Source organism: Halichoerus grypus, chromosome 6 (assembly GCF_964656455.1).
Source record: "Halichoerus grypus chromosome 6, mHalGry1.hap1.1, whole genome shotgun sequence".
In the NCBI taxonomy this organism is placed as follows: Eukaryota; Metazoa; Chordata; class Mammalia; order Carnivora; family Phocidae; genus Halichoerus; species Halichoerus grypus.
This window is the reverse complement of record NC_135717.1, coordinates 72,301,481-72,319,246: the sequence shown is the minus strand read 5'-3', so window position 1 is coordinate 72,319,246 and position 17,766 is coordinate 72,301,481. Positions and strand designations below refer to the sequence as shown.

The 17,766-nt window shown below is 36.7% G+C and overlaps 1 protein-coding gene across 15 annotated transcripts in view; it reads left to right on the top strand.

The window, feature by feature from the left end:
• PARD3 (par-3 family cell polarity regulator) overlaps nt 1–17,766 on the top strand; it is a 643,037-nt gene that overhangs the window by 363,134 nt on the left and 262,137 nt on the right. For all 15 annotated transcript variants that reach the window (XM_078075363.1, XM_078075365.1, XM_078075366.1 and 12 more), the window contains 2 exons: nt 955–1,038; nt 16,839–16,964. In XM_078075363.1, the coding sequence (XP_077931489.1) occupies nt 955–1,038; nt 16,839–16,964 (210 nt within the window). The remainder of the gene's footprint in view (nt 1–954; nt 1,039–16,838; nt 16,965–17,766) is intronic.

Below are 17,766 nucleotides of genomic sequence, written 5' to 3'. Positions count from 1 at the left end.
ATTGAAACACTATTTTTAAAAATTGATTGTCAGATAAGACCTGCTTAGATTTCTGTGTACTACACACATGCACACACACACACACACACACGAAAAACTCTATAAAGAAAATGAAATTGCACTTAAAAGATTTAGAAAATTTACATTCTCCAAATTACCCCAGTTTTCATTAAGCTCAGGCTTATTAATAGTAAAGTACTTTTGTTATGTAATAGAAGTAACTTCATGTTACTTATATCTCTCTTCATGACTTTAAGGTTCAGTTACAAACACTTATAGAAATTATTTGATGTTTAGCAGGTATCTATTGGCTTTGAGGAATGAGTTTCATTCCCGGCATTGTGGTACACTTACAGAAGTTTAGGACTTTGAATTGTTGTGGAAAAATGTGGGAAATAAAGATAGCTGGATCACATCTGGCCTGGAACCTGTGGAGGCAAAACAAAAGCTTTGACCTCATTGGATTATTGGAAGGATTGATAATGTGACCTGCGCAGGAGCACTTTGTAAATTTTAAAGTGCTGTGCAGCCAAAACACCTTTATTCATTTAATCTTCATTATCCTTGAAATAAATACTGGGATGGAAAATTTTCAGTGGAAGTGTAAGGTTTGACTTACAAAATGTGTACTTGTATTACACATAAAAGAGTGTGGTCTGAGAGAAGGGGTTCTGTGTCATTTTAATGTAGTTATTTCTGATGAATGCTGTCTCTCCAAGCCATCAGACTAGTGTTCAGGTATGTAGTATTTACTGCCGCTCTCATCACCACGCTTGTATTCCAGAATGTGTATGTGTATGCGTGTGTGCTTGGTGAGATTTTCGTTTTGTTCTCTTTTGTTGTTTATGGTGTGTCTGTGTTGTAGCAGTTTTTTTTGTTGTTGTTTTGTTTTGTTTCGGTTTTGGTTTGTTTACAGTACATGTTCATGCTCCCTCATTCATCATTGTCTCACAGTGATATGGTAAAGCTCGTACGAGTCCCCAACGATGGAGGGCCTCTGGGAATCCATGTAGTGCCTTTCAGTGCTCGAGGCGGCAGGTAATGTATCCTGGAGGTTTTTAATTGAATCCTAATGTTGAGTGTTTTTATCTTCATTTATGCCCAGATATAGAGTGGTGTTGATTTAGCATATGCTTAATAGGGACATTTTCATTTGGGGCCAACTGCTCCTTCATTCATACGTATACATCATAATCACAGAAAGCACTTATGCTGATGAAGAAATCAAGCATTTAAATTATTCTGATAATGTTGTTGGTCATCACACATCCCTGCAAACATTTTACTTTGCTGTATATTGATGAAACACTTTAGAGTCAGCACTCCAGCTGAATTTGGAGAATTAAGGGAGAGCTTAAAGCAGTTTTCTGGAAAACTTATGCAATAAAAATGATCCGGATAACTTAGGTAATGATTCATTTTTAGGTTTATTTAGTTCTTAAATTTTTGTAAGATTTTTATGATTATGTTTGAAAGTTTTAAAAGTTAAATAAGCTATTGATTTATTTCCTACGATGTGGTCTGTGGCTCCTTCTCTTCAATCTCTACACACTCAAATGTCAAACTTTTGTACCGTTAATGACTTTGTTACTTTAAAGAATGTGTATCTTTAAAAACTTCAAATGTTGTATGAGTTTCTTTTATTCTGCTGCTTCTTTCTATTAAAAAACAATTGGGTTTATTAAAAGTTTTTGTTTTAATATCTTTAACTACTGTGACTTGATTTTGCGACTCATGGTTGATGGGCCTTTGTCAACAACCCGTGAAATGCTCGCATCCTTGTCCTGGGGAAGTGAGCTGTTAAGTGGCTGCAGTTTACTTGTATCCTCTCTGAAAGTCCCATCCAATAATTATCCGGTGAAATATACTTAGGAACTATTTGGCTTCTTATTTTGAAATTCTTTCTTTTTTTGTTGTCATCATCATTATTATTATTTTTAACTTCCTTTACACTGGGAGAAGAAAGGGGAAAGCTGGAAGGTGGCCTTAGACCAGTGACTGAGAACGTGAGACATGGTTTACACCGTTGCCAGCTCATTACAAGCATCTAGTATGTTGTAAAACAAACAGATGGGCTGTCAGTGATAAGTGTGTGGTTAAATTATTTAATTTTGTTAATTGAGTATTTGAACAATTGTACTACCTTCCTGGTGAATGCTCCTAATGGTGGTGACTCCAAGTTTCACCTCTTTGGTAAATCACATACCTTATGGAATGTCTGGAAGTTGAAACTTTGGTTTACCTAGATCTCTGCTGGAGTAAGGCTTGATAGTTAGTGTTATATAACAAGCTGTGAAATTCCCCTTGAATTTTGAGATGGTGTTGTGTTCACAGGGATGTGACTGCTTTCCCTTTTTTCCTCCTTCTCGTCTTTGTTTATTTTTAAACTCTGGAGAAGCATTGAAATTTCTTCGAGGTACTTTCATTTAAACACGCTTAGTTCTTTTTAAAAAATGGCCTTTGCCTTTATTTCCTTTAAAGAACATAATTTTAAATGATCTCAAAAGTTAAATCTTTTTTCATTTATTTCATGAGTAGAAAAAAATGATACAGTAAAGTGCAGGGATTATAGCTTCCAAATATTAGTGTACCTTTATCTCCCTGTGGGATATAACTTTTTACAAATGAGATTTAACTGTGTATGCACCAGCTCTGAACCAGTATTTCATTTTTTTGTTATATTGAAGTATAATTGATGTACAATATTATATTAGTTTCAGATGTTCAACATAGTGATTTGACATTTGTATGTATTATGAAATGATCCCCATGGTAAGTCTAGTTACCATCCGTCACCTGAGTTAATAATATTATTATCTGTATTCCCTGTGCTGTACATTATACCCCATGACTTACTTATTTTATAACTGGAAGTTTGTTCCTCTTGATCCTCTTCACCCATTTTACCCACCCCCAACTCCTTCTCCTGTGGCAACTACCAGTCTGTTTTCTATGAGTCTGGTTTTGCTTTGTTTTGTTTGTTCATCTGTTTTGTGTTTTAGATTCCACATATAAGTGAAATTATGTGGTATTTGTCTTTCCCTGTTTGACTCATTAGCTTAATAACTTCAAGGTCTATCCATGTTGGTCACAAATGGCAAGATTTCATTCATTTTTATGGCTGAGTGGTATTCTATTGTAGATCTATACCACATATTTATCCAGTCACCTATGGATGGACACTTAGGTTGCTTCCATATCTTGGCTATTGTAAATAATGCTGTAATGAACATAGGGGTCATATATCTTTTCCAGTTAGTGTTTTTGTTTTCTTTGGATAAATACCCAGAGGTGGAATTGCTGGATTGTATGGTAGTTCTATTTTTAATTTCTTGAGAAACCTCTGTACTGTTCTCCATAGTGGTGGTACTAATTTACATTCCTACCAACAGTGAATGAAGGTTTCCTTTTCTCCACATCCTCAACAGTGCTTGTTATTTTAGTGTGTATGTGTATGTGTGTGTGTGGGGGGGGATTGATAATAGTTATTCTGACAGGTGTAGGTGATCTTATTGTGGTTTTGATTTGCATTTTGCTGATGATTAGTGATGTCAAGCATCTTTTCATATGCCTGTTGGCCCATCTGTATATCTTCTTTGGAAAAACGTCTACTCAGGTCTTCTGCCCATTTTTAAATTGAGTTTGTTTTGTTTTGTGTTTTGTTTTTTGTTTTGTTTTTGCTTTTAGGTGGTGTGAGTTCTTTATAGATTTTGGGTATTATTAGCTGCTTTTATAATGGATGATTCTCAAATATTATCCCCTACTTAGTACATTGCCTTTTCATTTTGTTAATAGTTTCGTTCACTTACAAAAACTTGTTCATTGGGTATACTCCCATTTGTTTGTTTATTTTTTTAAAAAGATTTACTTATTTATTTTAGAGAGAGAGGGAGAGAATCCTCAGACTCCCTGCTGAGCCAGGAGCCCGATGCGGGGCTCTGTGTCCCAGGACCCTGAGATCATGACCTGAGCTGAAATTAAGAGTTAAATGCTCAGCTGACTGTGTCACCCAGGCACCCCTCCCATTTGTTTATTTTTGCTTTTGTTACTCTTGCCTGTAGAGTCAGATCCAAAATAAAATATATCACTAAGACCGATATCAAGGAGCTTACCACCTGTGTTTTCTTCTTGGATCTTTATGGCTTCATGGCTTCAGGTCTTACATTCAAATCTTTAATACATCTTTAGTTAAATTTTGCATATGCTTTAAGACTGATCTAGTTTCCTTTTTTTTTTTTATTCTTTTGCATGTAGCTGTCCAGTTTTCCCAACACCATTTGTTGACAAGACTGTCTTTTCCCCTTACCTGACTCTGCCACCCAGGCACCCCTATCTTTAACTTTTGATATTTATTTACAACATGTCTTGGTGTTGATCTTTCTGGGTCATCTCATTTGGGACTTTCTGTGCTTCCTGGACCTGGATGTCTTTTTCCTTCTCCAGGTTAAGGAAATTTTCAGCCATTATTTCTTCAAATAAGTTTTCTGCCCCCTTCTTTTTTCTCCTTCTGGGACTTGTATAATGTGAATGTAGTATATTTGATATTTTCCCACAGATCCTTAAATCTATCCCCATTGAATTTATTTGTTCATCTTTTCTGTTCTGTTTGGGTGATTTCCACTACCCTGACTTTCAGGTCACTGATCCATTTTTCTCTATCATCTAGCCTCCTTTTGATTCCATCTAGTGTATTTTTCACAGCAGTTATTGTATTCTTTTGCTCTGTGACTTGCGTTTGGTACTTTCTTATATTTTTCTATCTCCTTGTTGAAGTTCTTGGTGTGGCCATCCATTTTCTTCTGACTTTAGTTAGCATCTTTATGACTATTACTTTGAAGTTTTTCTCAGATAAATTATCTCTTTCATTAAGGATTTTTTTCTGGGATTTTATTTTGTTTTTTCCTTTGGAACATGTTCCTCTGTTTCTTCATTTTACTTGACTCTGTTTGGTTTTGTGTATTTTGTAAAACAGCTCTATCTCCCTGTCTCAGGGAGTGGCTCTGTGTAGGAGATGAATCTTAACGTTTAACCTGATCCTTGTTCTTGGTTGTCTCTTGAGTTGTCTCTCCAATTGTTTCAGTTCTGTGGGGTCCAGAAGCCCAATCCTCCCCACCACACCTGAGCCTGGTGCTCACGGGACATCCCCTAAGTGCACTACACATATCTGTTCAATGAAGGCAGGGTCGCATGAGCAGCGAAGGGCAGAAGGCATGGGTCTGCTCACCTGCTGCACCTGGAGGTGCTTGCAGTGGGGAGAAGGGCTTGCTTTCCTGTAGCTGTTAGTTGGCTAGAGTGTGGTGCAAAACATGGCGCCCGCAGTACTATCACTAGTAGTGTGGAAGTAACCCGTCAAAATGGCATCTGCCAGCATTCCATCCTTGGAGAGAATACCAGCAGACTTCTACCCTCTGGTAGATGCCTGAAGTTTGGCAAGTGAAATTCCTTCACCTGTGGTCTAGACTTTTTTCAGACTGCTGCTTTTTGAGCTGGGTCCTGCATGTGAGCCCCTTAAGAGGGAAATCTTTGTTCTCGATAGCCCTGTGGTTCTGCTTAATGTAATTCCCGTTGGCTTTCAAAGCCAGACATTTTGGGGGTTCCTCACTCTGGTTCAGGCCCGCAGTGTTGTGATATCTAGCATGGAGTACAAACCCCTTGCTCCTCAGGGAGAAACTATGTATATGTATTGATTTATGTATGTATATATTTATTCATATTTATGTTGTATTTTAAGCTTTTTCCCAATTGTGGGTCGCTGTGCTGGGGGGTTTTGGCAAGAACACATGTCTGTGTGGTCTTTTCGTCCTTTCTTAGGGAGTAGCTATTCAGCTGGTTCTCAAGTTCTTTTCTGATGGACGGTTCCATATGGAGCTGTTTGTTGTGTCTGTGGGAGGACATGAGTTCAGGATCTTCCTACACTGCCCTCTTGAACCACTTTCTGCCCTCCCATTTAAATGGGACTTAACCAGTATTTCAATCACAAGCATGTCATTTTCTGTCATTTATTACACATTTCCTCCCTCAATGTGAAAGGATATTAGGATAAAACAAATAGATGAAAAGCCTAGAGCAAAAAGAGAATAAGACAGAAAAGTAAATGTAGTATAGATTAATTCAATGGAAGCAATTTCACAGAATCCATCAGGCACTGGTTACCATGGTGTTTAGAGATACAGAACACATTCAAGTAGACAAGTATCCCTTTGCAGAACTACAAGTTATTTTATAACTGTGTCATTTTTAATCCCTGTTGATTTGGCATTTAAAGAAGAAAATCTTGTGCAGCTTTCTTATATAAGGGACAGAGAGATTAAGAAAATCAGGTTCTTTATAAACTCTTTTTAGGCATTAACAGTTTTCATATTGGGAAATAACAGAAATATTTGTATTGCATTTTTAAGCTTCCGCATGGACTCGATAGTAATAGTTATTCAGAGTTAGGCTGTCATTGGGAGAGAAAAAATAGGCAGGCTGCTTAGAATCATAGAAGTCAATCTTGAGGAGGAAGACACACCCATGGTTCTTGTTCTCAGAAATGCTTATAGGTGGATTCTTCTCATTCAGGCAGAAACCTTCCCAAGCATTTACCATGTGGTGATTCCTGTGTTAGGTGCTAGGAAACAAAGATGAACAGGACATAGTCTTTCTCTAGAGATTTGCAGTCAAGATGGAGTGATGGCCAAGAAATCACACAACTATAATTATGTGATAAATGTTGATATATAATAGGTACTCTGTGAGTTGGTAGAGGAAGAATTGTCTGAATTATGTAACTGAAGCTGGCTTGTTGCAGAAGGTGATTTTAAATGTGATGACAGCTTATAAAGGGAGCTGCATCAGCTCCGTGGTGGCTGCAAGGGCAAATTAAGCAATGGAGTATAGCAGAAAGGAAGAAATTAAGTGGAACTCGTGAAGAAATTGCATATATATCTAGTGGGAATAAAAGAATACATATTCATGGGATGTAAGTTGAAATTTCCAAGAATAACTTCTCTTGTACAAAATTCCAATCACACTTGGGCCTTCTCAATTTTGGAGATATGACTAATTGAATAACACTTACTGAATACTTATTTTTGTAAAAGTGACCCATGTATGTCAGTATTGCTTTCTGATTTGGATTTCAAAGTCAAAAAGTCTAAGGAACAATGTGGGATGTGAATTATATATCATAAAGACAAGACATAAAATGCAGGACATCTCGAATACAAATATAATTCAGGAAAATAGGAAGAAATGTGAAGTCAATGTTAGAGAAATTCTTAAAGCCACTTAAGTATTATTATGGCCTGAGGGATAATAGAATTTTTTAAATAAGGATCTTGCTGGGCCTACTTAAAAAGACTATTTTCTGGAGTAAAGTCAGATGGTCTTTTCTGATTGGAGGCATCAGTGATAGCTAGCATATGGCTGCTCATCCCCCAACCACTCCCTCAGTACCTAGATACAGAGACAGTGTTACCTTCCCCTTGATGCTGCTTTTCTTTATAAGTGTTTATTTTTTAAATTCCAGTTAGTTAACATACAGTATAATATTAGTTTTAGGTGTATAGTATAGTGATTCAGCACTTCCATACAGCACCTGGTGCTCATCACAGCAAGTGCACTCCTTCATCCCCATCAGCTGTTTAACCCATTCCCTACCCATCTGCTCTCTGGGAGCCATCAGTTTGTTCCCTATAGTTAAGAGTCTGTTTCCTGGTTTGCCTTTCTCTCTTCTTCTGCTTTGTTTTTTCTTTTCTCTTTGCACATTTGTTTTCTCTTTTAAATTCCACATATGAGTGAAATCATATGGCATTTGTCTTTCTCTGACTGACTTATTTTGCTTAGCATTATACTCTCTAACTCCATCCATGTCATTGCAGATGGCAAGATTTCATTCTTTTTTATGGCTGAGTAATATATATTCCATAATATCTGTTGATGGACAGATAGTTGGGTGGTTTCCACAATTTGGCTGTTGTAGATAAGGCTGCTACAAATATTGGGATGCATGTAACCCTTTGAATTAGTATTTTTGTATTCTTTGGGTAAATAGCTACTAGTGCAATTGTTGGATTGTAGGGTTGTTCTATTTTTAACCTTCTGAGGAATCATCAAATTGTTTTCCAGAGTGGCTGCACCAGTTTGCATTCCCACCAATGAATGCAGGAAGGTTCCCCTTTCCCCACATCCTCGCCAACACCTGTTGTTTCTTGTGTTATTGATTTTAGCCATCTGACAGGTGTGAGGTGCTATCTCATTATAAGTTTGAATAGTATTTCCCTGATGATGATAAGTGATAATGTTAAACATCTTTCCATGTGTCTGTTGGCCATCTGGATATCTTCTTTGGAAAAATGTCTGTTCATGTCTTGTGCCCATTTTTAATTGGATTATTCTTTTTTTGGGTGTTGAATTTTATAATTTATTTATATATTTTGGATGCTAACCCTTTATCAGATATGTCATTTGCAAATATCTTCTCCCATCCTGTAGGTTGCCTTGTAGTGATGCTGTTTTACTTCACTCGTCATCTTGTATGTATTTCAAAAATAAAGTTAACTGATTCCCATCCAGAACTCTTTATTCACAGTTTCCTTACCTTGAAATCAATTTTCACTTCACACGTATAATTTGATTTCCTCCTGATGTAAATGTCAAACATACCCTTCTTATTTAAATCACAAATGCTGCTACTTTCAGGGAGGTTATGCCAAATAATTGTCTTTTCCTTTGGTAGAGAAACTATGTTTTATTTTTTATTTTTTTCTGTTTCTAGGACTTAACTCATAGGTATTGCTCAGTGATGCTTACAAAGTAAAAGTGTGAATGAATCTATGCCTACCATATTAGCAATGGCATTGCTATGTTAGATATAGATAAAGACATATCCTAGTTTGATAGTTGTTAATGAGTTTTTCTGAGGTTTCTAATAATGTAATATTAGGTATTTAAAAAGCAAGATAAAAAATGTATACTGTAGACATTGGGTTTATGAAATTATAAGATTTAAATTTGGTTTTAAGGAACTTAAAAGTCCAGTTGAAAAATGTGTATAAGAAAAATCTATGCTATGTGTCAGAAGAACTGCACACACAAGTGCCCTTGGGATTTAGCAGAAGGACGGAATACTGTGTGCTGTGGTGTACCCTCAGTGGAGCAATGGGGCTTGATCTGTTCTTTGAAGGAAATACAGGAGTTATGCTAGAGACACTCTGGAATGATAGTCTTCCCCAGGAAGAGGCTATATGAAAGGAAGATGCCACATACACATGTGCATGATTTGGTAAGAAATAATGAGTCAAGGATTTGAAACAGAATTTATTATAAGATAGCGCTGGAGAGATTGTTACAGAGCACTTTACGAGTGACCGATGAGACCTCATTCAGTAAATAATGGAGAAATTGTTAAAGGTTTTCAAGAAATATGACTATTTTTTAAAAAATAATAGTTATTCTTTTACCTGGACTCCACAGTATAACTTATAGTGGATATTATACATCTTTTCCCCTGTGGAAACCAGTATGGCTAAAGCATATTATTCTTTTTTTTTTTCTTAAAGATTTTATTTATTTATTTGACAAAGAGAGACACAGCGAGAGAGGGAACACAAGCAGGGGGAGTGGGAGAGGGAGAAGCAGGCTCCCCGTTGAGCAGGGAGCCCGATGCGGGGCTCGATCCCAGGACCCTGGGATTATGACCTGAGCTGAAGGCAGATGCTTAACCGACTGAGCCACCCAGGCAAAGCATATTATTCTTAATAAAGTGCAGTCTGTTTCTCTGGGTCTTTTCTGTAATGGACGTTTCCCATTTATATATACATTCTTCTTTATTCTTAGACCTGTGGTCTTTGGAGTGTTCTTTCACAGTACTTTTTCTTACGCGAATAGTAGTTATAGGCTTGTGTTTATTTTATCCAGCAAGTTTTTTGTTTGTTTTTGTTTTTGTTTTTAACAGATCTTGTATCTACCAGGCAGTATTCTTGTTTCTCTGCATACGGTAGATCAGGGCTTGGCAAACCCTTTACGGGGTCAGATATTCAACATTGTTGCATTGCGGGTCACCAAGTTTCTGTCACCAGTATGCAGTTCTGTCATTGCAGCATGAAAGCCATCATAAGCAATGTGTAACCAAATGGGTGTGGCTGTGTCCGGTGAAGCTGCATTTATAAAAATAGGTGGCAGGCTGAATGTTGGCTCATGGGCCGTAATTTGCCAGCCCTGCTCTAGAGAACCAAACAAAAATGCCTGTCATCATGGAGTTTCTATTTTAGTATTTTTTTTTTTGTATCTAAAATCCCTTCTTCTCTGTTTCCTATTCATAATATTTGTGGGGTGGGGGGAGAGTCCAAAATTTCATTATCACTTACTGGTTGATAAGAAAATCTCTCTGTTGTAACTGTATATTTAATTTCCCACCAACACATACCCCTAAATCTCAGGAATTCCCAGAAGAAGGCAAATTAAAAAAAACAAACTCATTGAACATCCTCCAGTGAGTAATAAGTATTCACAGAACTCTTCTTCCTATATCTGATTGTCAATCATGGGAATCAAGGAAAAATCCTAAGTCTTCAATTGGGAAAGCAGCAGCCCTTGGTAAGAAAGGGAGAGTCTGAGGGTGTGTGTGTGTTTCTAGCTTTCTGCTAACGGCTCATGCTGGCTAGGCCTTATTAATCCTGTCTCAGCTCACTTTATATAGATGAAGATATTTATCTTCAATTTAACATTTAGAGTATCAGATGAAGAGTCAACACTACACTTTCAATTGCTGTAGTAAAGTTTCTTTTCAAAATGACTTTTTCCCCTTGACTTTTTGCTTTATAATACACTGAAAACAAAAAGTTCATTTTCTTTCCAGGATTTCTCGTTAGAAATGTTGTGTTACCTTTCTGTCAATGGTTAACTTGACCACATGTTATCTTCATGTTATTGGCAGAGGGGTTGTTCAGAACAGTTCAAGTTTTAAGACCAGAGGTCCCTGGGACAGAATCCAGCTCTGTGTTTTGGTAGAAATGTAGCCTGAGCAACTTAGCTTTGCTTAGCCTCAGTCTTCCCATCTAAGGGATGGACACTCCTATGATTTTGTATGGCTTAAATAGGAAAATATATGTGATTACAGTATAACATTTAACAAAGTACTTGGCATTGACAATTAATAAGAATGCTATTTTATCATCCGTTTATCTTCCTGTTATGTGCCTTGGAATTCCCTCCATGTTGCTTGTTGTTCTGGTGGTTCTGGTTGTTTAGATAGGTGCTGATTAGTCTATATAATAGTGGAAAATGATGATTTTTTTTCTTCTGTTTTGAACCCAAGATGAGAATTTATTGCTATCATAAATTTAAGATTCACAAAATCAGCCGACCCTGGGACAACACAGGTTTGAACTGTGTGGGTCCACTTGTAAATGGATTTTTCTCCTATAAATACAGTACAGTACTGTAAATGTTTTTTGTCTTTCTTAGGATTTTCTTGTTAACATTCTCTTTTCTTCAGCTTATTTTAAGAATATAGTATACACTACACATAACATGCAAAATATGTGTTAACTGACTAATGTTATCGGCAGCAGTAGGTTATTAGTAGTTAAGTTTTTGGGAAGTCCAAAAGTTATATGCAGATTTTTTACCACACTGGGGTCAGCACCCCTAACTCCACATTGTTCAGCAGTCAACTCTATACACTAGTTTAGTTAGTTGAGTTTATATTTTAATGAAGAATTATAGCCAGTTTGAATTTCATGGAACTAGTTCATTTCAGATCATTGTAGAGTTTTGAAGTTATCATTTTTGAAAGAATAAATATACTCTTTGAGTATTCAATTTTAATTTACTTCTGAGAAAACAGTTTATCAACTGAATCTATAGCCTTTTGTCTGAAAGTTTTCAATTGTGCATTCTTAGTTGTAGACTTGTTTGTTTTAATAAAGGATTATAATAAATACATTTGTTTTAGACAGAAAAATGTAACTTACATTTAGATAAATCTTGCTTCTTTAAATGTAGAAGTATGATGCTTGTCATTTCTGCCCTAAGCTGAAGGATTTCTCTATTTTTATTTACCTTTTTTTTTTGAAATTCTTCTTCATCTCATCTCTTAAAGATTTAAGAAACTAAGGATTTTTTTTTTTTTAAACTTGAAACTTCTTTGAACTTTCTTCTGTTTGTATCTGCTCTGATGGTGGCTGTGGTTCTCAGGGATCAAATGTGGGTAATTGCTGGCTCCTCATGTGTAGTGTTCAGTGAGGTGAGAAGGTCTTGCTGATGCGATCCCATTCGGCCCACTTCTGCCCTGCCTTCAGGACAGTGGTGGTGTTTATACTGTGTCAGCTTTTATTAAGATGAATTATGATCATTTCCATACAGCTGGGTGGCGGTTGTGGGAGTTTACATTATCAGAGCGAAACTCAGACTTGCTTAGCCAATTTAGATGTCAATAAAACATTTGTTACTTATTTTCAGTTTTATCATTGGTTGTAATTTATACTTAGAATTGAAAATGTTAACATGTATGACTGAGTTTGTTTTAATTAAGTGTATAATTAGGCTAATGAACCTTGTAAAAATGTAGTGGTGCAATCCTTGATATAATCTAAGCAGTTAAATTTCTAATTACACATCCAAAATCATGTACAAAGATGCAGCATGTGAATGGCTTGCTTTCTGGGACTGTATTCTTCTTCTTTGCCCCTCCCCCGCTTTTGGTAAGAAACAGTGCTCAAAAGCCACAGGAAAGGGCTTAAAGAAATATGTGTAGATTTGCATATTTTTAGTGTAGGAAAATTATTCAGAAGTGAGAATTGTACATAGTGGATATAGTATTTTTTCCCAAAATTTTGAAAAAGTATAGGAAACAGTAGAAATGGGGTAGGCTTGGGGATATTTCAGATTTAGCAGAAAAAAAATTTGTGTGCTCTAAAAGCCGTATGTGCCAAGTTGAGCTTACATTAGATTCACACAGGAGGTGAAGGAGGTTCTGTTTCTACACCCCCAAACCCTCCAGACATATCTTCATAAATCTGCCCCTCCACATTAATAAGCGCACCGCGTCCTTTCTCCTGTGTCTGTCAGCTCGTCTGGCTGCTCCTGGACTGTTCCTCTTGCAGAGCTCACCCCACTGCCTCTTTTCCCTCTTCCTCTTCATAGTTTTTGCAAAGTCACTTCTTATGGAAAATGGTTGCCCTGGTAAGGAATTCTGGTACAAATTGCCTAAAAGAAAAACTAGTCTCTATCCCAGCACACGGACATGCCAAAATGTTTGGGACTTCATTATCTTCAGTTAATGTGTCTAATAAGTGTTCTAGGGACCACAACGCCATAGGCAGTCAGATCTTTATTACTCGAGAACAAATAAATACTAGTTGCTGGATGAATTTGCAAACTATATACCTAAAATTTATTTTTAATTATACTGTTTGAGAAGGCTTTAAATTGAACGTGGGAGGTATGGAAATCTATCTGCTTGCACTCACGTTTTTCAGGAAGATGAAAGTGTTACAACTTCCCGTTGATTTCCCTTCAGAGGGTACTTTTCATTCTCAGCTGTTATCAGTTCAATTTTCTTGTGAGGTTTTTTTGATAGTTCATTCCCATTCCTTTTGTAATCATTTTCACCTAGTGAAGCAAATGAGATAATTTTGCAGATTGTACCACTTTACTTTTAAATTAATCCATTCTTTTTGAGAGAATGATTCTAATAGTGTGGTCAAGTACTTAGAAATCAGCAGGCTACTAACTTCTCCTTAATTCAGTCTGTTCCGTTGATTCCCTGATCACTTGCTGTGTTACTCAGGGTGAAATTCTTCCTCCCCGCCCCCCACTCCCCCTCCAGCCCCCAATCAGTTCTCTAGTCCCCGGCACTGAGAAAAAGGACTCCAAGATTTTGCATCTATTTGAACAACTTTGGATTCTAAAAGCCTCATTTAATAAACTTCTGTTTATGTTTCATGTAAATGTGATGGTGTATTTATTTTTGATCTGTAACATTTTTCACTGTGTATTAGGATTACTGATGAATTAGGCCATATATGAGGACTTATTCAGAAAGACAAGCCATTGAATAAATGAAGCATGCCATGCTTTTTTACTTCGGATTATTATTCTACAATGATTCCCTGGTGGGGGGAGTAGATCATAAAAGAAAAATGATTATCTAGATGAATATAAATCCATAGGCCTATTCATCTGAAAAATATTGATGTCACTTGTAGAATTAAATTACATATTTCCAACTTGTGTTATTTTAAACTGTGATAAACACCGAAAGGATCTATCTGGGGTAAATTTGTAAATTTAAACAAATTTTCAGTACTAGTTAAGTGCTAAGTAATTTTCATTAAACATAGTCTGTCTCTGTCTCCTCTCTCTCTCTCGCTCGCTCTCTCTATATATATGTATGTATGTATGTATATATATCTCTCTCTGAAAGTATTCTGTGGGTATTTTAGAATCCATAAAATATTTCAGCATACATAAAAGCATAATCATTATTCATCACTTTAGATTGCAGGGATATTGTAACCTTACTGAGAAACCACTCATGATTTCACCAGTTTAAAACTAATTAACCTGGAGTGACTGTTGGTAAGGCCTACTTTTGCTGCACACGGAATGCGTGTACTCTGACAAAGCACTCTCAGTCTGGGGAGGTAGCTTTTAGTAACAGGTGTGGCACCACGTGTCTGCTTGTGGTTGTCTGTGGGTGTTCTTTTAACATGGTTCCCTGAACATGGTTGCTTCGATGGTGAAGTGGCCAAATGCCTTCTAGTTCTCATACTGTCAATAACTGTGGTTTAATTTGCCTTTTCAAATTATTTTGTCTCACTCCACAGAATCCTAGATGTATCTTAATAATTCAATTCCTCTCGTGGAACACTTAATCCATTGCACATAGAAACACACTTACCCAATAGGGGAGTGTAGGGAGACAGATCGTGGGCATGACAACATTTTAACAGTAACTTAATTATGGGTGGCGTATTGTGTGGGATCGCTTTCTTCCAAATAGGACTCAGACAGTTAAGTTGCTCATGCAGCTATGTCAGTGTACTTTGTTCTTACCTTTGAACTGAGAGGGTTTTTATATTTGTTTAATTCCAGTAGATGGTAGTGAGTTACCAAAAATTACCTACATAATAATGTTTTCATCAGTCACTAAGACTTTTAGACTGTTACACTAGTAGGTACTAATCCTCAAATGGTGTAATTACAAAAGGTGATTTAAATATTATCTCCCCTGATTATTTTTGCACGTTGATGGACTTGACCTTAGTAAAACATGCTATACTGAATAATAAAAATTAAAATGAAGTTAAAAAATGACTGTATTCATGAAAGAAGCAAGTCTAAGCTGCAAAATAACAAGTGAAAAAGGACTCTTTCAAGTCCTTTTTTTTCAGTTCAATCATATATTTGGTGTAAATAACATCTTCATGAAGAAAAGGATCCGAATCTAAATTTCCTTTCACTCATATTTTATTTTGCAAAAAGTTTGTTAGAAAGTTGAGACTTGTTTGCCTCAGCTAAACTCACTCAGTTTTCATTGCTCAAGACCTTGCTGCTAGTTCGGTGCTTGAGCGTGCATTGCCGCATTCCATCTTCTCTATCTTCCAGGAGCTGACCATGCAGTAGTAGAGAGGAGGTGTGTATATAAGTAACAATTACAGGGGAGCGAAATGAATGGTCACAGAACACATAACAAGTTCTTTAAATGTTTACAAGAGAAAGCGGTCTATTTGGGTGTCTTTTTACTGGAAAGCCTATATAGGGCACGGCAAATTGTATTCTTTTGGATGCTGTATATCTATATCTGTATCTGGGCTATTGGAAATATCTTCAACTTTTATTTTGACAGGATTCTAAATTTGAGTATCTATGTGGATATTATCTCTTAATGTTAGGATTATGAAAGAAAACCTAAGCTTCGGACAGGCCCAAAATAGGTTCATAAAAATTTTTAACATGATCATCATACAGAATTTATGTTAGCCATTAAGTCAGTCACGGCACCACAACTAGATAAAGATTCCTGTTTCTTGTACTGTGGTCCCATAATGTTTGCCGCTTGTCCCAGAGTATCTAGAATGTTCTTTCTCTCAGTCAAGACATTAGTATTCCATACCAAGTACGCTAATAATTTTTGCTTTTTTAACTCCTCATTGGTCTCTAAAAGTTCATTCAGGCTTTTCTTTGAATCTGCAGTTGGAGCACACATTGATGAGGTTTGAACCATTGACATTTGAACATGTCACTGGCTTTCTCCTATTTGTCTTTAAATGGGAATAAATGGCAACAAATTTTTTTTTTTACTTTTGGGAGACCTAACAAGTTTTGAAATTCAGAATATTAGGCACCATCAAATGCAGATGCCAAGAATGGAAACTTTCCTGTTTTTCTTCGCCAATGTACAGTGCACTGAGGTTAGCCTTTCCTGGTTACCTGCACTCTCACAGGGAGACGGGATTGCCGTCAGCCGTGTACCAGCTGGCTTAAGACCGAAAACTGCCAGAGCTGTCCACAACTGCACGCTCAGCTATGCTCCACACTGCGCTATCTACTGAACCATCGGGCGAGCTCTGTTTGAGGCAGTTCTAAGCAAGAAGTACAGGGTTTGTTTCAGAAGCATAATCTTGACACCCAGAAACAATTTCTTACATTTATTGAAAGGCTCCATTTCTGCACTTCGTTTATACTGTTGTGCTTTTTGTGTTGGTGTTATTTTCAAATGTATTAATAATGATTTAAGGTACTCCTTTATCAGGAAGTCTTTGTAAATATAATACCAGCATTAAAGCAGGAGGGCATTGTGCACGGTAGAAATATTACATGTGTAATGATTTGCGTTCTTAATGTTCCAGAACCCTGGGGTTATTAGTAAAACGATTGGAGAAAGGTGGTAAAGCTGAACAAGAAAACCTTTTTCATGAGAATGATTGCATTGTCAGGATTAATGATGGCGACCTTCGAAATAGAAGATTTGAACAGTAAGTGTGTGTTGGCTGCACTGCTGTTCTTTCATGCTTTCGGCTTGAGAGAGTGCAGCCCAGTGAAATGCTTCAAACAACACATCTGTGTCTCTTTCTTTATACTAGAGAGGAGTATTTTCTGTTATTATCTAGCTTTTAAAAATTTAATCAAACTCCAGGTAATTACTACCATTAGACTATATTTCAAAATGCCCTCCGACTGACAGAGCGCTTCTTAAAATATTATGGGCCCAATTTAGACTTCACAATTTTGCTACTTCCTCACCTTTTGGAAAATTTGCCAGTGTGCTAGGTTTTACTATACTTCAACTCACATTTCCAACTTTGTTGCACGTAATGACTCCCCGTTTAAATAAGCAGAGAAAGCTCCTTTGAACCACAGTGTGGTCTACTCAGATTTTCTTTGTCCTGATTCAAGTCCTTATTTAATTAGAAAGATAAAAGTTGTCCAGTGCCTATCAAACAAGGCAAGAGTGTGCAGAAATCAAAAGGACTTCGTGTAGGATCTGACTAGGGAACCAGCATGAGGTGGAACAGTTTCTCAGGCTGGTCCTGGAATAGCACCGGGACCAAAACCCCTCACATTTTGTGTCACTGAGGCCGCCTTGGTGTTCTTGAGAATTTTGCATACACAGACTTGCATTCATGTTGCTGATGATGGATAGTTGATTTCTGTAGTTTTCTAAGTATATTTATCTCTTCAGAAACTCAAGTGGTCCCTTGTAATAAAATGTAATTTTTAAACATATTGGGTAATATTGTGGAGAGAAGATTGTATTTAATTTCCATTCCTATTGAA